At 48.5% G+C, this 23,482-nt stretch overlaps 1 protein-coding gene across 1 annotated transcript; it reads right to left on the reverse strand.

The window, feature by feature from the left end:
* Positions 1-2,347: 2,347 nt before the first annotated feature.
* Positions 2,348-22,900, reverse strand: LOC134949565 (class II histocompatibility antigen, M alpha chain). Its single transcript, XM_063938223.1, has 6 exons — positions 22,670-22,900; positions 22,394-22,583; positions 10,473-10,733; positions 8,647-8,928; positions 5,580-5,708; positions 2,348-5,066 (listed from the first exon to the last, which is right to left on the reverse strand). Exons 2-6 carry the CDS (start codon positions 22,479-22,481, stop codon positions 5,062-5,064), a joined length of 765 nt encoding a protein of 254 aa, XP_063794293.1. The 5' UTR covers positions 22,482-22,583; positions 22,670-22,900; the 3' UTR covers positions 2,348-5,061.
* Between the last annotated feature and the right edge of the window lie 582 nt (positions 22,901-23,482).

Consider the following 23,482-nt stretch of genomic DNA (forward strand, 5'->3'; position numbering starts at 1 on the left):
CCTGCTCGCCCCATGCTAGTTACGTCTCTGGTGGGGGAGGGGAAAGTATGAGAATGTGTGTGTAGTCTGAGTGGGTGTATGTGGAGTTTGGGGGTGGCCAGTCTGTGTGTGTGTGTGTGTAATCTACAGATTACACACACACACACAGACTGGCCACCCCCCAAACCCCACACACACCCACTCAGACTACACACACATTCTCATACTTTCCCCCCCACACACAGGACTACAATATTCACTTACACTCACACTGTCCCACACACACTTAACCCACACACACACTGTACCACCACCCCCCCTGCCAATAAATTACTACTGTTGCCGCCGCCGCCTGCCTGCTCACCTGCCGCCTCCGATGCCCTACGCGGGCGCACCTCCGAGGTCGCGCACGCGCGTACGCGCGCACCTCCGAGGTCGCGTACGCGCGCACCTCCGAGGTCGCGTACGCGCGCACCTCCGAGGTCGCGCACGCGCGCCTCAACAATTAGACACTGCTTGGGGGGGGAGTAGGGGGAGGCTCCGTCCTAGCTGCTGCTGCCTGTACAGTGTGACAGGCACAGCAGCCGGAGCTAGGGAGCCAGGGAGAGACCGCCGGCGGAAACCATGTCGCATGGGGCGAGCGGAGCGGGCCGTGCAGGTGGCGGTGGCGCCCCCCTCTGCTGGGTCTGCCACGGCGCCCAGGGCACGAGCCCTGCTCGCCCCATGCTAGTTACGCCTCTGACTCTGACATACCAGCCACGTTCAGCATGCTGGGTGGCCTTTGTCCTGCGATGGGCGGCACACAGCATGCAAAAGAAAGGATTGCAGACTCTGCCATCCAACCTAAAAATTAGCAAAAACTGCTACAGATGGGTCCTCCGTTATCTTGGCTGTTTCTGCGCCTAGACGGAGGTTTAGTCACGCCTAGGCGATACCTTAGGTTGCTGAGTTTAATCACGGACAGGCGCGTTGAGGCACGATTACATACTCAGCATGCAGTTGTACTTATAAACTAACATGCTCTGGGCCGCCCAGCACAGGACAAGACCCCATCGCAGATTCGGAAAATAGAGGTTGATACCTGCCTGCGCAGCCTGGCTGAATATTAAGATGCACCGCCCCCATGTTTCTAATCGCAACAAACGTCATCGGATCACCCTGAAAATGGCATTGACATGCCTCCAATTCCCGCTCCACTCCCCCCCAACGCCGCGTTGCTGCCCCCAAACGCCCGCTGACTGTAAATCATATTGTGATTGCATCATTCCGCATAATGAAAGTTTGAGCATGTGTGACGCATTCACTGCACATGCGCAGATGCCTGAAAATCAGCCATTTGCAATTTTAGTAAAGTTACGATCAGGTCTGAATATTCCCCTTAATCCCGAAAAAAGTAATCAAGCAAACATTTTTGCCAGATTGGTGTAAAACGTCTGTCCCAGCATGGCTGCAGGCAAGGGGGTCTGAGGCACAGCGCTCTCCCTGGCCTGCGGTCTGCCCGGGGCACAGCTTTCCAGACGCAGCATGGTGCATGGGGGACTGCTCAACTGAGTGACCCGGGGATCAGGAACCAGCGCCAGTCCACTGACCTCGTCACACACCTCACCCGCAGCAGCCGGCCACCGTACTCCACCCTGTGCAGGGACAGCACTACCCAGGTCCTCAGTCCAACACCCTGATAAGGTCTGGGGCGCAGCAGCTGAGGACATTACATGGTTCAAGCCTTGGACCAGAGGTATGGACAACCCCGCACCTCCCCCTCCCCCACCCGCAGGCACCCCACCCTCCCCCACCTACAGGCATCCCCTCCCCCACTCGCAGGCATTCCCGCACCCACCCCTCCCCCACCCGCAGGCACCCCCACACCTGCCCCTCCCCCACCCGCAGGCAATACTCTCCACCTGGACTTCCCACTTAATATATGATTTGCGTCACCTGTGTTGAACTATTTAATTAATAAGAAAGGAATTCAACACAGGTGATGGCAATCATACATTACCAGGAAAGTCCAGGAACAGAGCATTTTCTCCCTCATGGAGAGGGTCAGGTAGGCAAGTATGCCCCATCCTCCCCCACCCACATGCATCCCCTCACCCACCCCTCCCCCACCCGCAGGCACCCTCGGCACTCCCGCACCTGCCCCTCCCCCACCCGCAGGCAATGCTCTCCACCTGGACTTCCCACTTAATATATGATTTGCGTCACCTGTGTTGAACTATTTAATTAATAAGAAAGGTACTTCAACACAGGTGATTGCAATCATAAATTAAGAAGGAAGTCCAGGTAGTGTTTATAGCTCAACCTAATTGAAAGACAACTATTTTATAAACTTTTCTTGTAGTGGAATAAAGACAACTTAACCTTAAAATACACATGGAAAAATAAAATCATTTATTTGGTCACATGTAAGAATAGCAGCAGCCTCTGTACTACTTACACACTGGGACAGGACTCAGGAGGACTCTGTATGTGTCTCTATCTCTAAACGCAAATGGTTTAGTTGCATAATAGTTTACACAGGACTGAGACACCCAGGCAGGGAGGAGGAGAAGCTTGGATCCCTGTGTCACTTACAGCTCTCTCCAACCTCCTATCTCTTCTCTGGTCAGAAAGCTCCGTCGGTAGCTAATGAAACATGATATTTCTGTGTCTCTGCCTGCACTGCATACTGTCCTGCTCGCATTCTGGCTGCTGGTTCTGCCGTTGCTTTAGAGCGAAAGCTAGTAATGCCAGTGTGACCTGGCCGGGGGGGAGGGGGAGCCCCTGATAAAAGGGGGCTTGGGTACAGTATGCCCTGCATCCCCCCCCTTAATATGGCTATGGAGTACGGTGAATCTTTCCACAACTGAGCGAACTTCTGAAGCCTCCTGTGCATTCTACTCTTGCGTTGGAAATTAAAGTGACCCTAAACGTGAAGCGTAAGGAGGTCTAGTATTGTAGATGATGTGTCTTACACCTAAATCCTTATCAAGCCTGCACATTTTTGTGCATTATATATATTTATCAGAAAATGCAAACTACCAAAATACATCAAAGTTTGCCTTATCATTTTTAAGCGATTTTCTTAGGAAAATATATTTGCGTAATCCTAATTTTGCTACTTTGGAAAACGTAAATGAATACCAAACCTGTAATAAGAAATTAGATTCAGCTATAAAAATACAATACACACAGTTCCACTTTCTTGCAATTTTAATAGAAAATAAAAAAAAGTTAATTTATATTAAATCCTAACATTTGCCTTGTGTGGACTTGATGTGGGAATGTGACCAGGCCAAAATAGGTTCAGAGCAGGGGTAAGAAAGCCTCAGCAGCGAAAGAGTTAAACACAATAAATCATTTGCCTGGGCTTTCTAATTAGTTTTTACAAATCAGATTTCAGCAATTCATCCGGCAGGTTATATGTGTTCTTACTTACATTATAGAGATCACTGTAACGTGTCACAGTCATTGAGATGCAGCAAAAGCAGGAAAATGGAAACTACTCTCATCCCATAAAGGTCCAATGGGAATTTACTTACCATTATGATATTTAGTGTCACATCTGTCTGCGTACATATATGTACAAGTCACATGCATACAAGGAAGAGGCCATGTGGTATTCAGCTGGACACTTCCATTAAGCACCCATTATAGCACTGACTTACCTACCACTGAAGAAGCCCCAGGATCCAGAGATACTGGACCACTTAGGGTCCCAGAACAATTTTCTAACAACGCTCAGGGGTCCCAAAACAATGTCATAACGGCACTCGGGGGTCTTCAGGACTCAAGTTAATAAAACATAAGGTTGGAGAAGCCCAGGTTTAGCTTATGCACCAGAAACATGATCTCTACGAACCTTTCCCATCTCGGCTTCATGTGGACTTAAATAAACATTGGAAGCACCAAATCCTTTTCTTAGGCTTCGGCTAACTACGGAGCCCCTTTTACCAAAGATTATGAGGAATGCCTCAAAAAAATGTACAGTATACTTTATTTTCCATAATAATAATTATAATAACAAGCAAGGGAAGCTAAATTATGTTGTTTTAAGTTAGAATTTTTAACACTAAAATTGTGGGGAAATCAGGAAGAGATGACACCGTGCGAATCTTCCACAAAAATAACCATTTGCCTTAATCTAGAAGTGAGCCCCAGATTTGATGCATCATAGATCCGACCTTTGGTCTATTGTTCCAGTTTCTTTGCTTCATAAAAGACCTGCAAGATGTTCTCCTGACTCCCTCTTATCCTGACTCCCTCTTATCCTGACTCCCTCTTATCCTGACTCCCTCTTATCCTCTTTAGGAGACTGGGAGAAATAAGTGCCTGAAGTCCAGCTCCCTGCAGGGGCTGTTCTTGTACAATAAATCAAATGTACTCATGTATAAGAAGATATGGTTAGTAATGTAAGTATCTCTGCAAAGCAAATGCAGAAAACAGTTAGCAGACATTAGCAAACACGTATCATTAAGATATTACAAGTTCTCCCTGAGACGTCTCACACCAGCAATGATTGGTCAGAAGTGTTCTAGACTACCGGCAGCTGTGAAATCCACCAATTCAACCAATAGGAAACCCTCACTGTACGCATGATCCCCAAAGTCCATCCTCAGTGTCAGATGATCCATAAGGTGACTGATGTTGGAGATCTATTGCCAGTGAGGGACTGCAGCGGTCACACAGAACAGTCCAGGAGTTTTACCATAGAGTGATACAAAGGTCCCACATTCCCGGAAAAAAACAGAGTTTATTATGCATTTATGCTGGAGTTGTCTGGTGCTTGTAACGTAGCTATGTGTATCCAGGATATAAGGAAATTACACATATTGAGCAATGAAGAAAAAAAACACTTCCTATTTTGTCCATTTCTGCAAATAAAATTATATTTTTGAGGCAAAGCATAAGTGCAACTTTACCCTGACTGAATGTAATGCAAGTGATGTGTTTCGTCAGATTACTCGAGGTCGGACAATCATGTCACGTAAGGTTGACCTCAGGTCCTGAATGAGATTCAAGGCACTGCAGTAGATGGGTTATTACAATCCATCTGTTAGTATTCACAGAAGATGACGTGAAGGGATGCAACGTCCACCTGGATCAGTCTGTAGGGTACAAGATGGGGGAGACGGGTGAGGAAGGAATGCTTGTTTTAAATGTCATCAACTTCAAGACAAACTTTAAGCCAAGCCAGTAAAGTAACAGGGCAGAAATGCCACTAATGGATGGGAACTCCTAGGGATTGGGGCAATGTTTGTACAAATTGTATAACATTTATTTGCAGAGGAGAATAAATACTGTATAGTGACCTTCTTTCTTCTATTCATTTATATACTGCTTACTGTATCCCATTGCAAAGGATGTTATTGCTTTATAAATATAGACGAATGATGATGATGATGATGATGATGATGATGATGACACAACAAAAGACGTACCCCCTTCCCTAGCATTATTCTCTACATCAGTGACTGCAGCATTGGTAGATAAAAGCCTCCCCCCGGAATGACATTGCTACCTGTCACATCACACAGTAACATGATAGCAGCCCCCATCGCTGTAATTACACAAATGACTATAATCTTCTGCAAATGAAGCACAGGAAGCACCTAGCTTACCAGCGTTCTGCAGCTTCCAAGCCAAATAGAGGAACACGAAACCCAGGAGGAGGAAGACGATGCCGAGAGCCAAGGCCAAACCACACAGGGCGTTCATCCACAGATCAGAGGGGACGGGGTAGTCTGGAACTAAAAGGAATTAGTGGTGATTTATCTCTGTGTATCTGGGAGCATGCTCTAGATATACACATAAAGGTGGCAGAGGTTCTAGGGTATTTGAGAGGATGAACGTAAATTTTCTACAACTGTCAAAACAGAAAAATAACACAGAGAATACCATATACTACGCACCCTTCATGGCGCTACATACTGTATATCCGTGGCCCCTCTTTATCCAGAGCTAGGCAGCTTAGCACTTCCCTTTAGTGGCTGATCACAAGAGTCTTTGTACTGCTGTGGCTCAGCTAGTCCGTGTGGTCACTCTCCCAGATCCTCTGAGGAACATGTAGCTCCTGTCTGGTGAAGAACCTATCTCCTGGGACAAACTTCTATCATCTACTGCTACTCATGGAGGACACCATAGCTAAGCACTGAGCCTCCTCACAAGCTTCTTGCTGAGCTGTCTGAGCTTTCTATTGAGCTGTTGCCTGACCAGGCTCTTTGAACACCTTCATAACCATCCTGACTCTTTCCCTGTTTGAAGGTCTCATCTTCCATGTACCTTTGTCTATTTTCTGTAAGGGGGACCTTAGGAAATTTGCACCTGGGTTACACCAGAAAAGAACAGTAGTATATGCGCCTGGGTTACACCAGGAGAGAACAGTAGTATATGTGCCTGTGTTACACCAAGAGAAAACAGTAGTATATGTGCCTGGGTTACACCAGGAAAGAACAGTAGTATATGCGCCTGGGTTACACCAGGAGAGAGCAGTAGTATATGTGCCTGTGTTACACCAGGAGAGAGCAGTAGTATATGTGCCTGGATTACACCAGGAGAGAGCAGTAGTATATGCCCCTGGATTACACCAGGAGAGAACAGTAGTATATGCGCCTGGGTTACACCAGGAGAGAGCAGTAGTATATGTGCCTGGGTTACACCAGGAGAGAGCAGTAGTATATGTGCCTGGATTACACCAGGAGAGAGCAGTAGTATATGCGCCTGGATTACACCAGGAGAGAACAGTAGTATATGTGCCTGGGTTACACCAGGAGAGAGCAGTAGTATATGTGCCTGGATTACACCAGGAGAGAGCAGTAGTATATGCGCCTGGGTTACATTGGGAGAGAACAGTAGTATATGCGCCTAAATTACACCAGGAAAGAACAGTAGTATATGTGCCTGGGTTACACCAGGAGAGAACAGTAGTATATGTGCCTGGATTACACCAGGAGAGAGCAGTAGTATATGTGCCTGGGTTACACCAGGAGAGAACAGTAGTATATGTGCCTGGGTTACACCAGGAGAGAGCAGTAGTATATGTGCCTGGGTTACACCAGGAGAGAACAGTAGTATATGTGCCTGGATTACACCAGGAGAGAGCAGTAGTATATGCGCCTGGATTACACCAGGAGAGAACAGTAGTATATGCGCCTAAATTACACCAGGAAAGAACAGTAGTATATGTGCCTGGGTTACACCAGGAGAAAACAGTAGTATATACGCCTGGGTTACACCAGGAGAGAGCAGTAGTATATGCGCCTGGATTACACCAGGAGAGAACAGTAGTATATGCACCTAAATTACACCAGGAGAGAACAGTAGTATATGTGCCTGGGTTACACCGGGAGAGAGCAGTACTATATGCACCTGTGTTACGCCAGGACAGAACAGTAGTATATAGTATATGTGCCTGGGTTACACCAGGAGAGAACAGTAGTATATGCGCCTGGGTTACACCAGGAGAGAAGAGTAGTATATATGCCTGGGTTACACCAGGAGAGAACAGTACTATATGCGCCTGTATTACGCCAGGAGAGAACAGTAGTATATGTGCCTGAGTTACACCAGGAGAGAGCAGTAGTATAGGTGCCTGGGTTACACCGGAAGAGAACAGTAGTACAGTATATGCGCCTGGTTTACACAAGGAGAGAGCAGTAGTATATGTGCCTGGGTTACACCGGGAGAGAACAGTGGTATATGTGCCTGGGTTACACCGGAAGAGAACAGTAGTATATGCGCCAGGTTTACACAAGGAGAGAGCAGTAGTATATGTGCCTGGGTTACACCAGGAGAGAACAGTAGTATATGTGCCTGGGATACACCAGGAGAGAACAGTAGTATATGTGCCTGGGTTACACCAGGAGAGAACAGTAGTATATGTGCCTGGGTTACACCAGGAGAGATCAGTAGTATATGTGCCTGGGATACACCAGGAGAGAACAGTAGTATATGTGTCTGGGTTACACCAGGAGAGAACAGTAGTATATGTGCCTGGGTTACACCAGGAGAGAGCAGTAGTATATGTGCCTGGGTTACACCGGTAGAGAACAGTAGTATATGTGCCTGGGTTACACCAGGAGAGATCAGTAGTATATGTGCCTGGGATACACCAGGAGAGAACAGTAGTATATGTGTCTGGGTTACACCAGGAGAGAACAGTAGTATATGTGCCTGGGTTACACCAGGAGAGAACAGTAGTATATGTGCCTGGGTTACACCAGGAGAGAGCAGTAGTATATGTGGCTGTGTTACACCAGGAGAGAGCAGTAGTATATGTGTCTGGGTTACACCAGGAGAGAACAGTAGTATTTGTGCCTGGGTTACACCAGGAGAGAACAGTAGTATATGTGCCTGTGTTACACCAGGAGAGAGCAGTAGTATATGTGCCTGTGTTACACCAGGAGAGAGCAGTAGTATATGTGCCTGTGTTACACTAGCATTATGAACCAATATGCCGGAGACTGCACCTATGAGTTGATTAGAACAAATACCCCCCTGTGCCTCATGCCTCTGTGATGTTACTACTTCCCAGTAACGGACTAAATATTTGTACAGCTCACAACATGGCTGCTTCCACAGTAATATACTACCACATGGGAGGACAGAGATAAAGCAATGGGCGGTAGAGTAGCGTTGGATAGGAGAACGTGTCCCAGTTCCTTCTCTATGGAACAGTGCGGTACTTACCCCAGTATGACACGAGCGTTCTGTTGTCGCCTGACACTTGTACGTCGCAGGAGAAGACATCGTTATAGTGGGGAGTGACATTGAGGTATGAGAACGCCTGGAAGGTCTGGTCCCCCAAAGCAAAGTATCCATAGGAGTCCAGCTCTCTAGACAGCACCATGCCATTCTTCCTCCAGGTGATGGTCAGCGCTGGCGGGTACACGTCATTAATATGGCAGATCAGTGTGTTGGGCATACCAATGCGGAGGGGATGTGCAGTGAAAACAGCCACCTGTGTCCCACCTAAACATAGGAAGACATATGGTGTTATAATTACTGGGTAATAGCACTGTCTAGGATCAGTGATGATAACAGGCGGCCCCCGAGCTGTCACCTGCGGCCCCCTGATACTCCTTACTTCAGTGTCAGATTAGTTTTTTATAGCGTGTGACGCTTGTTTCAAATTCCGGCTAATATGTTATTATAGGTTGGTGTTTCTGTTCAGAAGTGTATAACTCATTACTGCAGCCCTTTGAAGATTAGAGAGCAGCCTATGCGGCCCCTGAAACGCATCAAGTGGCTTATGGCTGATTTCAATACAACTTGCTTACTACCTCTGTAGGGGTTTGGCATGAAATGCAGACACACTGGATGCCGGCGGTCACAGTGAGAATCCCGGCAACAGACGGAGTTAAGTACTTTACCACTCTCCCCTCCTCTCCCCCTCCGGGGGTATCAACTATTGCTAACCCTTCAGGGGTGTCGGCTATGGCTTACCCCCCCTCCAGTACCTAACCCTAACCTCCCCCCCCCCGTCCGCGGGCCCTGTCCCCCACCACGATACTCACCTTTGGGATGTCGGCGGCTGTCTGTGTTCCGCTGCAGGTCTCCTAAGGGGTGTCGGGATTTCGGCATCAGTCGCAATCCCGACACCGTTCAGGAGACTGGTGCCGGAGCACCGACAGCCGGCATCCCGAAGATATCAGGATGGGTGTTAGGGTTAGGGCCTGGAGAGTAAGGCTTAGGGTTAGGCACTAGGGCGGAGGTTAGCCATAGCCCCCACCCCCCAAAATGTAGGCCTCGGCTCCGCCTTCCTAGGTTTATCCCTAGCTACCACCAAGGAGTGATAAGGTGGTGGTGGTGGTGGTGGGGGGGGGCTTAGTGTACTTACCCCTCCCCCTCTCCCTGCGGTGTCGGGATTCTCAGTTTCGGGATGCCACGGTCGGTCATGTGACCGCCGGCATCCCGAACATCGTGATATCATACTGAACTCATGACAACGGCTAATCGTAATCGCACAGTAGGTGCAGAGGACATGGCAGAGGTGGGGTCAAACTATGTCATATGTCTTGTGCTAGATACTAATAGCTTGCACCATAACAGAGAGTGTGGCCCCCTCTTATATTACATATGCTTGGCTAGAAAGAGATGTCTTTGCTTCTGTGCTGTATTACCATATGCAACGCTGAGTCGCTGTATACTGTGCTGTGATACCATATGCTGATCTCTGTCACTATGATATCCATATACAAATCCCACAGCGGGTGTAGCAGCACATTGTGGAAGGCTGTGTGACCTCTCACCTCAGTTCAGAAGTACATTGTGGAAGGCTGTGTGACCTCTCACCTCGGTTTAGAAGTACATTGTGGAAGGCTGTGTGACCTCTCACCTCGGTTTAGCAGTACATTGTGAAAGGCTGTGTGACCTCTCACCTCAGTTTAGCATTAGCAGCACATTGTGGAAGGCTGTGTGACCTCTCACCTCGGTTTAGAAGTACATTGTGGAAGGCGGTTTGACCTCTCACCTCAGTTTAACAGCACATTGTGGAAGGCTGTGTGACCTCTCACCTCGGTTTTCCGGCACAATGTTCTGCAGGTATTCAGTAAAAATATTCAGAATGTTGCTGCAGAGTTTCACATGCAGGGATACATTGGAGCGGTCAGGGAACGCTTCGCCTGTCCACTTATCAAACTGTCTGATCCAGGGGGCGGCGGAACCACCGCTGAAGTTGTAACTGTACATCTGATCTTCATCAAACATCTTCAGGAGCCCAGAGGCTGGATCACTGGGCTGGCAGAACTGCACCTGGGCTAGTAAGTGGCTACCATCTGAGGAGATACGAGAGTACGGTGAGATAAGATGGGGATACCGTGAGATGTAAGGGTGTGTGTGTGTGTGTGTGTGTGTGTGGGGGGGGGGGGGGGGGGGGGGTACACAGGAAGCAGGGAGAAAAAAATAAGAATTTACTTACCGATAATTCTATTTCTCGTAGTCCGTAGTGGATGCTGGGGACTCCGTAAGGACCATGGGGAATAGCGGCTCCGCAGGAGACTGGGCACAAAAATAAAGCTTTAGAACTACCTGGTGTGCACTGGCTCCTCCCCCTATGACCCTCCTCCAAGCCTCAGTTAGGATACTGTGCCCGGACGAGCGTACACAATAAGGAAGGATTCATGAATCCCGGGTAAGACTCATACCAGCCACACCAATCACACCGTACAACTTGTGATCTGAACCCAGTTAACAGCATGATAACAGAGGAGCCTCTGGCAAGATGGCTCACAAAAACAATAACCCGATTTAGTTAACAATAACTATGTACCAGTATTGCAGACAATCTGCACTTGGGATGGGCGCCCAGCATCCACTACGGACTACGAGAAATAGAATTATCGGTAAGTAAATTCTTATTTTCTCTAAGAGTCCTAAGTGGATGCTGGGGACTCCGTAAGGACCATGGGGATTATACCAAAGCTCCCAAACGGGCGGGAGAGTGCGGATGACTCTGCAGCACCAAATGAGAGAACTCCAGGTCCTCCTCAGCCAGGGTATCAATTTTGTAGAATTTACAAACGTATTTGCTCCTGACCAAGTAGCTGCTCGGCAAAGTTGTAAAGCCGAGACCCCCTCAGGCAGCCGCCCAAGATGAGCCCACCTTCCTTGTGGAGTGGGCATGTACAGATTTTTGGCTGTGGCAGGCCTGCCACAGAATGTGCAAGCTGAATTGTACTACAAATCCAACGAGCAATAGTCTGCTTAGAAGCAGGAGCACCCAGCTTGTTGGGTGCATACAGGATAAACAGCGAGTCAGATTTCCTGACTCCAGCCGTCCTGGAAACATATATTTTCAGGGCCCTGACAACGTCTAGCAACTTGGAGTCCTCCAAGTCCCTAGTAGCCGCAGGCACCACAATAGGTTGGTTCAGGTGAACGCTGAAACCACCTTAGGGAGAAACTGAGGACGAGTCCTCAATTCCGCCCTGTCCGAATGGAAAATCAGATAAGGGCTATTACAGGATAAAGCCGCCCATTCTGACACGCGCCCGGCCCAGGCCAGGGCCAACAGCATGACCACTTTTCCTGTGAGATATTTTAACTCCACAGATTTAAGTGGGTCAAACCAATGTGACTTTTGGAACCCAAAAACTACATTGAGATCCCAAAGTGCCACTGGAGGCACAAAAGGAGGCTGTATATGCAGTACCCCTTTTACAAACGTCTGAACTTCAGGGACTGAAGCTAGTTCTTTTTGGAAGAAAATTGACAGAGCCGAAATTTGAACCTTAATGGACCCCAATTTCAGGCCCATTAACACTCCTGTTTGCAGGAAATGTAGGAATCGACCCAGTTGAATTTCCTCCGTCGGGCCTTACTGGCCTCGCACCACGCAACATATTTTCGCCAAATGCGGTGATAATGTTTTGCGGTTACATCCTTCCTGGCTTTGATCAGGATAGGGATGACTTCATCCGGAATGCCTTTTTTCCTTCAGGATCCGGCGTTCAACCGCCATGCCGTCAACCGCAGCCGCGGTAAGTCTTGGAACAGACAGGGTCCTTGCTGGAGCAGGTCCCTTCTTAGAGGTAGAGGCCACGGATCCTCCGTGAGCATCTCTTGAAGTTCCGGTTACCAAGTCCTTCTTGGACAATCCGGCGCCACGAATATAGTGCTTACTCCTCTCCATCTTATCAATCTCAGTACCTTGGGTATGAGAGGCAGAGGAGGGAACACATACACTAACTGGTACACCCACGGTGTTACCAGGGCGTCTACAGCTATTGCCTGAGGGTCCCTTGACCTGGCGCAATACCGGTCGAGTTTTTCCCAACGGTTTATAATCATGTGGAAGACTTCTGGGTGAAGTCCCCACTCTCCTGGGTGGAGGTCGTGCTGAGGAAATCTGCTTCCCAGTTGTCCACTCCCGGAATGAATACTGCTGACAGTGCTATCACATGATTTTCCGCCCAGCGAAGAATCCTTGCAGCTTCTGCCATTGCCCTCCTGCTTCTTGTACCACCCTTCTGTTTACGTGGGTGACTGCCGTGATATTGTCCGACTGGATCAACACCGGCTGACCTTGAAGCAGAGGTCTTGCTAAGCTTAGAGCATTTGTAAATGGCCCTTAGCTTCAGGATATTTATGTGAAGTGATGTCTCCAGGCTTGACCATAAGCCCTGGATATTCCTTCCCTGTGTGACTGCTCCCCAGCCTCGCAGGCTGGCATCCGTGGTCACCAGGACCCAGTCCTGAATGCCGAATCTGCGGCCCTCTAGAAGATGAGCACTCTGCAACCACCACAGGAGGGATACCCTTGTCCTTGGTGACAGGGTTATCCGCTGATGCATCTGAAGATGCGACCCGGACCATTTGTCCAATAGGTCCCACTGGAAAGTTCTTGCGTGGAATTTGCCGAATGGGATTGCTTCGTAGGAAGCCACCATTTTTACCCAGAACCCTTGTGCATTGATGCACTGAGACTTGGCTCGGTTTTAGGAGGTTCCTGACTAGCTCGGATAACTCCCTGGCTTTCTCTTCCGGGAGAAAACACCTTTTTTTTTTCTGGACTGTGTCCAGGATCATCCCTAGGAACAGAAGACAAGTCGTCGGAACCAGCTGCGATTTTGGAATATTGAGAATCCAATCGTGCTGCCGCAACACTACCGGAGATAGTGCTACACCGACCTCCAACTGTTCCCTGGATCTTACCCTTATCAGGGAATCGTCCAAGTAAGGGATAACTAAAATTCCCTTCCTTCGAAGGAATATCATCATTTCGGCCATTACCTTGGTAAAGACTCGGGGTGCCGTGGACCATCCATACGGAAGCGTCTGAACTGATAGTGACAGTTCTGTACCATAAACCTGAGGTACCCTTGGTGAGAAGGGTAAATTTTGACATGAAGGTAAGCATCCTTGATGTCCCGAGACATCATGTAGTCCCAGGTTCTTCCAATCACTGCTCTGAGTGACTCAATCTTGAATTTGAACCTCTGTATGTAAGTGTTCAAAGATTTTAGATTTAGAATCGGTCTCACCGAGCCGTCTGGCTTCGGTACCACAACAGTGTGGAATAATACCCCGTTCCCTGTTGCAGGAGGGGTACCTTGATTATCACCTGCTGGGAATACAGCTTGTGAATGGCTTCCAAAACTGTCTCCGTGTCAGAAGGAGACATCGGTAAAGCCGACTTTTAGGAAACGGCGAGGGGGAGACGTCTCAAATTCTAATTTGTACCCCTGAGATATCACCTGAAGGATCCAGGGGTCTACTTGCGAGTGAGCCCACTGCGCGCTGAAATTCATTGAGACGGGCCCCCCACCGTGCCTGATTCTGCTTGTAAAGCCCCAGCGTCATACTGAGGGCTTGGCAGAGGCGGGAGAGGGTTTCTGTTCCTGGGAACTGGCTGATTTCTGCAGCCTTTTTCCTCTCCCTCTGTCACGGGGCAGAAATGAGGAACCCTTTGCCCCTTGTCCACGAACAGACTGCGTCTGATAATACGGCGTCTTCTGATGTTGAGAGGCGACCTGGGGTACAAACGTGGATTTCCCAGCTGTTGCCGTGGCCACCAGGTCAAAAAGACCGACCCCAAATAACTCCTCCCATTAATAAGGCAATACTTCCAAATGCCATTTGGAATACGCATCACCTGACCACTGACGTGTCCATAACCCTCTACTGGTAGAAATGGACAACGCACTTAGACTTGATGCCAGTCGGCAAATATTCCGCTGTGCATCACGCATATATAGAAATGCATCTTTTAAATGCTCTATAGGCAAAAATATACTGTCCCTATCTAAGGTATCAATATTTTCAGTCAGGGAATCCGACCACGCCAACCCAGCACTGCACATCCAGGCTGAGGTTATTGCTGGTCGCAGTATAACACCAGTATGTGTGTAAATACATTTTAGGATACCCTCCTGCTTTCTATCAGCAGGATCCTTAAGGGCGGCCATCTCAGGAGAGGGTAGAGCCCTTACAAGCGTGTGAGCGCTTTATCCCCCCTAGGGGGTGTTTCCCAACGCACCCTAACCTCTGGCGGGAAAGGATATAATGCCAATAACATTTTAGAAAATTATCAGTTGTTATCGGGGGAAAACCACGCATTCACACACCTCATTTAATTTCTCAGATTCAGGAAAACTACAGGTAGTTTTTCCTCACCAAACATAATACCCCTTTTTGGTGGTACTCGTATTATCAGAAATGTGTAAAACATTTTTCATTGCCTCAATCATGTAACGTGTGGCCCTACTGGAAGTCACATTTGTCTCTTCACCGCCGACACTGGAGTCAGTATCCGTGTCGGCGTCTATATCTGCCATCTGAGGTAACGGGCGCTTTAGAGCCCCTGACGGCCTATGAGACGTCTGGACAGGCACAAGCTGAGTAGCCGGCTGTCTCATGTCAACCACTGTCTTTTATACAGAGCTGACACTGTCACGTATTCCTTCCAACAGTTCATCCACTCAGGTGTCGACCCCCTAGGGGGTGACATCACTATTACAGGCAATCTGCTCCGTCTACACATCATTTTTCTCCTCATACATGTCGACACAAACGTACCGACACACAGCACACACACAGGGAATGCTCTGATAGAGGACAGGACCCCACTAGCCCTTTGGGGAGACAGAGGAAGAGTTTGCCAGCACACACCAGAGCGCTATATATATACAGGGATAACCTTATATAAGTGTTTTTCCCCTTATAGCTGCTGTATTGTTAATACTGCGCCTAATTAGTGCCCCCCTCTCTTTTTTAACCCTTTCTGTAGTGTAGTGACTGCAGGGGAGAGCCAGGGGAGCTTCCCTCCAACTGAGCTGTGAGGGAAAATGGCGCCAGTGTGCTGAGGAGATAGGCAGGCTCCGCCCCTTTTTCGCTGACTTTTCTCCTGCTTTTTTATGGATTCTGGCAGGGGTTAAAATTCATCCATATAGCCCTGGGGGCTATATGTGATGTATTTTCGCCAGCCAAGGTGTTTTTATTGCTGCTCAGGGCGCCCCCCCCTAGCGCCCTGCACCCTCAGTGACCGAAGTGTGAAGTGTGCTGAGGAGCAATGGCGCACAGCTGCAGTGCTGTGCGCTACCTTGGTGAAGACAGGATGTCTTCTGCCGCCGATTTTCCGGACCTCTTCTTGCTTCTGGCTCTGTAAGGGGGCCGGCGGCGCGGCTCTGGGACCCACCCAGGCTGGGCCTGTGATCGTCCCTCTGGAGATAATGTCCAGTAGCCTAAGAAGCCCAATCCACTCTGCACGCAGGTGAGTTCGCTTCTTCTCCCCTTAGTCCCTCGATGCAGTGAGCCTGTTGCCAGCAGGTCTCACTGAAAATAACAACTTTCACTAAGAAGCTCAGTAGAGCCCCTAGTGTGCACCCTTCTCGTTCGGGCACAGAGCTCTAACTGAGGCTTGGAGGAGGGTCATAGGGGGAGGAGCCAGTGCACACCAGGTAGTTCTAAAGCTTTATTTTTGTGCCCAGTCTCCTGCGGAGCCGCTATTCCCCATGGTCGTTACGGAGTCCCCAGCATCCACTTAGGACTCTTAGAGAAAAGTACATTAATGCCAATTATTTACCATTCTAAGAAGTTACATATTGTAAATACTATTCCTAGGTAAATCTATATGCGGAACCCATCCACCAATGCTGCAATTTCCTCTTCATGCTATGTACATAAGTTTAATACAAAAACATCACATGCACTTTTTATACTCTGTAATTGGGCGCTGCGGAACCCTTGTGGCGCCATATAAATAAAGGATAATAATAAGAATTTACTTACCGATAATTCTATTTCTCGGAGTCCGTAGTGGATGCTGGGGTTCCTGAAAGGACCATGGGGAATAGCGGCTCCGCAGGAGACAGGGCACAAAAAAGTAAAGCTTTACTAGGTCAGGTGGTGTGCACTGGCTCCTCCCCCTATGACCCTCCTCCAGACTCCAGTTAGGTACTGTGCCCGGACGAGCATACACAATAAGGGAGGCATTTTGAATCCCGGGTAAGACTCATACCAGCCACACCAATCACACCGTACAACTTGTGATCTAAACCCAGTTAACAGTATGACAACAGAAAGGGCCTCTTAAAGATGGCTCCTTAACAATAACCCGAATTAGTTAACAATAACTATGTACAAGTATTGCAGATAATCCGCACTTGGGATGGGCGCCCAGCATCCACTACGGACTCCGAGAAATAGAATTATCGGTAAGTAAATTCTTATTTTCTCTATCGTCCTAAGTGGATGCTGGGGTTCCTGAAAGGACCATGGGGATTATACCAAAGCTCCCAAACGGGCGGGAGAGTGCGGATGACTCTGCAGCACCGAATGAGAGAACTCCAGGTCCTCCTTTGCCAGGGTATCAAATTTGTAAAATTTTACAAACGTGTTCTCCCCCGACCACGTAGCTGCTCGGCAGAGTTGTAATGCCGAGACCCCTCGGGCAGCCGCCCAAGATGAGCCCACCTTCCTTGTGGAGTGGGCTTTTACAGTTTTAGGCTGTGGCAGGCCTGCCACAGAATGTGCAAGTTGAATTGTGTTACAAATCCAACGAGCAATCGACTGCTTAGAAGCAGGTGCGCCCAACTTGTTGGGTGCATACAATATAAACAGCGAGTCAGATTTTCTGACTCCAGCCGTCCTTGCAATGTATATTTTTAAGGCTCTGACAACGTCCAACAACTTGGAGTCCTCCAAGTCGCTAGTGGCCGCAGGCACCACAATAGGTTGGTTCAGATGAAATGCTGATACCACTTTAGGGAGAAAATGCGGACGAGTCCGCAGTTCTGCCCTATCCGAATGGAAGATTAGATAAGGACTTTTATAAGATAAAGCCGCCAATTCAGATACTCTCCTGGCAGAGGCCAGGGCTAGTAACATAGTCACTTTCAATGTGAGATATTTCAAATCCACCTTTTTCAATGGTTCAAACCAATGGGATTTGAGGAAATCTAAAACTACATTTAGATCCCACGGTGCCACCGGAGGCACCACAGGAGGCTGTATATGCAGTACTCCCTTGACAAAAGTCTGGACCTCAGGGACAGAGGCCAATTCTTTTTGGAAGAATATTGACAGGGCCGAAATTTGAACCTTAATGGATCCCAATTTGAGACCCATAGATAATCCTGATTGCAGGAAATGTAGGAAACGACCCAGTTGGAATTCCTCCGTCGGAACCCTCCGATCCTCGCACCACGCTACATATTTTCGCCAAATGCGGTGATAATGTTTCACGGTGACTTCCTTCCGTGCCTTAATCAAGGTAGGAATGACTTCTTCTGGAATGCCTTTCCCTTTTAGGATCTGGCGTTCAACCGCCATGCCGTCAAACGCAGCCGCGGTAAGTCTTGAAAAAGACAGGGACCCTGCTGTAGCAGGTCCCTTCTCAGAGGTAGAGGCCACGGTTCGTCCGTGAGCATCTCTTGAAGTTCCGGATACCAAGTCCTTCTCGGCCAATCCGGAACCACTAGTATTGTTCTTACTCTTCTTTGCCGTATGATCTTCAATACCTTTGGTATGAGCGGCAGAGGAGGAAACACATACACTGACTGGTACACCCAAGGAGTTACCAGTGCGTCCACAGCTATTGCCTGTGGATCTCTTGACCTGGCGCAATATTTGTCCAGTTTCTTGTTGAGGCGAGACGCCATCATGTCTACAATTGGTCTTTCCCAACGGTCTATTAACATGTTGAAGACTTCTGGATGTAGACCCCACTCTCCCGGATGAAGATCGTGTCTGCTGAGGAAGTCTGCTTCCCAGTTGTCCACGCCCGGGATGAACACTGCTGACAGTGCTATCACGTGATTCTCCGCCCAGCGAAGAATCTTGGCAGCTTCTGCCATTGCACTCCTGCTTCTTGTGCCGCCCTGCCTGTTTACATGGGCGACCGCCGTGATGTTGTCCGACTGAATCAACACCGGCTTTCCTTGCAGGAGAAGTTCCGCCTGGCTTAGAGCATTGTAGATTGCTCTTAGTTCCAGAATGTTTATGTGAAGAGACTTTTCCAGACTCGTCCATACTCCCTGGAAGTTTCTTCCTTGTGTGACTGCTCCCCAGCCTCTCAGGCTGGCGTCCGTGGTCACCAGGATCCAATCCTGAATGCCGAATCTGCGGCCTTCTAATAGGTGAGCCTTCTGCAACCACCACAGAAGTGACACCCTTGTCTTTGGTGACAGGGTTATTCGCAGGTGCATCTGCAGATGCGACCCTGACCATTTGTCCAACAGATCCCTTTGGAATATTCTTGCATGGAATCTGCCGAATGGAATTGCTTCGTAAGAAGCCACCATTTTTCCCAGGACTCTTGTGCATTGATGTACTGACACTTTTCCTGGTTTTAGGAGGTTCCTGACCAGATCGGATAACTCCTTGGCTTTTTCCTCTGGAAGGAAAACCTTTTTCTGAACCGTGTCCAGAATCATTCCTAGGAACAGCAGACGAGTTGTCGGGATTAAATGGGATTTTGGAATATTCAGAATCCACCCGTGTTGTCTTAGCACCTCTTGAGATAGTGCTAAAGCTGTCTCCAGCTGTTCTCTGGACCTTGCCCTTATTAGGAGATCGTCCAAGTATGGGATAACTAATACGCCTTTTCTTCGAAGAAGAATCATCATCTCGGCCATTACCTTGGTAAAGACCCGAGGCGCCGTGGACAATCCGAACGGCAGCGTCTGAAACTGATAGTGACAGTTTTGAACAATGAACCTGAGGTACCCCTGGTGTGCGGGGTAAATCGGAACGTGTAGATACGCATCCTTGATGTCCAAGGATACCATAAAGTCCCCTTCTTCCAGGTTCGCTATCACTGCTCTGAGTGACTCCATCTTGAACTTGAACTTTTTTATGTAGAGGTTCAAGGACTTCAGATTTAGAATAGGCCTTACCGAGCCATCCGGCTTCGGTACCACAAATAGAGTGGAATAATACCCCTTTCCTTGTTGTAATAGGGGTACTTTGACTATCACCTGCTGAGCGTACAGCTTGTGAATGGCTTCCAACACCCTCTCCCTTTCGGAAGAGACGGTTGGTAAGGCAGACTTCAGGAAACGATGAGGAGGATCCGTCTCTAATTCCAACCTGTACCCCTGAGATATTATCTGCAGGATCCAGGGGTCTACCTGCGAGTGAGCCCACTGCGCGCTGTAATTTTTGAGACGGCCCCCCACTGTCCCCGAGTCCGCTTGAGAGGCCCCAGCGTCATGCTGAGGTTTTTGCAGGAGCCGGGGAGGGCTTCTGTTCCTGGGAAGGAGCTGCCTGTTGGTGTCTCTTCCCTCTTCCTCTGCCTCGTGGCAGGTACGACAAGCCCTTTGCTCTCTTATTTTTGTAGGAGCGAAAAGGCTGCGGTTGAAAGGTCGGTGCCTTTCTCTGTTGGGGAGTGACTTGAGGTAAAAAAGTGGATTTCCCGGCAGTAGCCGTGGCCACCAAGTCTGATAGACCAACTCCAAATAACTCCTCCCCTTTATACGGCAAAACCTCCATGTGACGTTTTGAATCCGCATCGCCTGTCCACTGTCGTGTCCATAAGGCTCTTCTGGCTGAAATGGACATAGCACTCACCCGAGATGCCAGTGTGCAAATATCCCTCTGTGCATCACGCATATAGATAAATGCATCCTTTATTTGTTCTAACGACAGTAAAACATTGTCCCTATCTAGGGTATCAATATTTTCAATCAGGGATTCTGACCAAACTACTCCAGCACTGCACATCCAGGCAGTTGCTATAGCTGGTCGTAGTATAACACCTGCATGTGTGTATATATTCTTTTGAATAACTTCCATCTTTCTATCTGATGGATCCTTAAGTGCGGCCGTCTCAGGAGAGGGTAACGCCACTTGTTTGGATAAGCGTGTGAGCGCCTTGTCCACCTTAGGGGGTGTTTCCCAGCGCGCCCTAACCTCTGGCGGGAAAGGGTATAATGCCAATAACTTTTTTGAAATTATCAACTTTTTATCAGGAGCAACCCACGCTTCATCACACACGTCATTTAATTCTTCTGATTCAGGAAAAACTGTTTGTAGTTTTTTCACACCATACATAATACCCTGTTTTACGGTATCTGTAGTATCAGCTAAATGTAACGTCTCCTTCATTGCCAAAATCATATAACGTGTGGCCCTACTGGAAAATACGTTTGAATTTCTACCGTCGTCACTGGAATCAGTGCCCGTGTCTGGGTCTGTGTCGACCGACTGAGGCAAAGGGCGTTTTACAGCCCCTGACGGTGTTTGAGGCGCCTGGACAGGCATTAATTGATTGTCCGGCCGCCTCATGTCCTCAACTGACTGTTTAAGGGAAGATAAACCATCACGTAATTCCACAAATAAAGGCATCCATTCTGGTGTCGACCCCCTGGGGGGTGACATCTGCATATTTGGCAATTGCTCCGCCTCCACACCAATATCGTCCTCATACATGTCGACACCACGTACCGACACACACCGCAAACTCACAGGGAATGCTCTAATGAAGACAGGACCCACTAGCCCTTTTGGGGAGACAGAGGGAGAGTCTGCCAGCACACACCACAAAGCGCTATATATACAAGGGATATCCTTATATTAAGTGCTCCCTTATAGCTGCTTTAATATATATATATATAGCCATTAATGTGCCCCCCCTCTCTGTTTTACCCTGTTTCTGTAGTGCAGTGCAGGGGAGAGACCTGGGAGCCGTTCTGACCAGCGGAGCTGTGACAGAAAATGGCGCCGTGTGCTGAGGAGATAGGCCCCGCCCCTTTTTCGGCGGGTTCTTCTCCCGCTATTTTTCCAGTCAGGCAGGGGTTAAATATCTCCATATAGCCCCTATGGGCTATATGTGAGGTATTTTTAGCCTTGTATAAGGTTTATATTTGCCTCTCAGAGCGCCCCCCCCCAGCGCTCTGCACCCTCAGTGACTGCCCAGTGAAGTGTGCTGAGAGGAAAATGGCGCACAGCTGCAGTGCTGTGCGCTACCTTATGAAGACTGAGGAGTCTTCAGCCGCCGGTTTCCGGACCTCTTCACGCTTCAGCATCTGCAAGGGGGTCGGCGGCGCGGCTCCGGGACCGGACTCCACGGCTGGGCCTGTGTTCGATCCCTCTGGAGCTAATGGTGTCCAGTAGCCAAGCAGCAAATCCACTCTGCATGCAGGTGAGTTTACTACTTTCCCCCTAAGTCCCACGTTGCAGTGATCCTGTTGCCAGCAGGACTCACTGTAAAGAAAAAAACCTAAACTAAACTTTCTCTAAGCAGCTCTTTAGGAGAGCCACCTAGATTGCACCCTTCTCGTTCGGGCACAAAATCTAACTGGAGTCTGGAGGAGGGTCATAGGGGGAGGAGCCAGTGCACACCACCTGACCTAGTAAAGCTTTACTTTTTTGTGCCCTGTCTCCTGCGGAGCCGCTATTCCCCATGGTCCTTTCAGGAACCCCAGCATCCACTTAGGACGATAGAGAAAATAATATTACAGGCTTTAGCAAATGAATTGAATACTGAGATAATTACCTGATTGAACCGGTCCCGCCAGCAGAGGGAGCAGTAGCACCACGGCACAGAGACGAGACACAGACTGCCTAGGGTCTGCGGCTGGCATGGTTCTGTACCCTCCAGCTGCAGAATGGCTACTACTGTAAAGTGTCACTCAGTGTCTCTCTATATGTCACGCAGCTTCTGTATTCCAATGTGTGTCTTCTCGCTGCAATGTAAGGGTGACATTAATCTGTCAGAAGTGAAGAAATCATATTGAGCTTGCTGTAATCTGATACAGTATAACACACCAACCTTCTGTCTGCCCGGGCTCCGATTCATTCCTATATACAGGTCACAAGTTCCAGAATATTGCAATAGCCCTATATAATAAACCCGGTCCAATCCATACGTATATATAATGACTCCGGTTCCTCTTACTTCATATGTGCACCGGCGTCACGTCTTCTGTGCTCACCTGCCTCTGTTATACTCCTGCTGATTATACAGTAACTGTACAGTGTAAGTATATCAGTTCAGTCTGACTCTGACCATGTGTAATACACTGCAAACAAACCACCAATCACATTTCATCTGGGAAAATCCTCCCAATGGCAGAGCTCCTTTTCATCATTGTCACTAGTTGCTGGGTAAGCTCCTCTCCCAACCTAAAGTATTTTTTCCATTCTAGTATTATTGAAAGGGCGACTGTCATTATTATTCACTGGCAAGTTCTGTGCAATGACGCCAGGTACACAGCGTGGAGAAATGGTGGTTCTACACAGCGGACAGTTTTCTGGGAGAATAAAACCAATATGGAGAACGTGCGATTTGGAGCGTACACACTACTGTATCATTAGTTGATAAGGTTCCGATCGGATATTAGGCCTGATTCAGTTCCGGACGCAGGAATGATTTAGTCACAAATGATTGATGGTTTTGGGGCCGTTGCTCAAAAAGGAGATATGTTGACAACTTTTTGCAAAAGACTCCACCTGCGGCATTTGCAAATGCATACGCACACAGGTCCACTGCTACAGACGACGCAGCTCTGACCATGACTGCGTGCGCCTGGTAATCAGACCCATTGTGCCTCCATTTCCACTGCCTGATAATCACGTTTCCACA

Source organism: Pseudophryne corroboree, chromosome 8, assembly GCF_028390025.1.
Source record: "Pseudophryne corroboree isolate aPseCor3 chromosome 8, aPseCor3.hap2, whole genome shotgun sequence".
NCBI lineage: Eukaryota > Metazoa > Chordata > Amphibia > Anura > Myobatrachidae > Pseudophryne > Pseudophryne corroboree.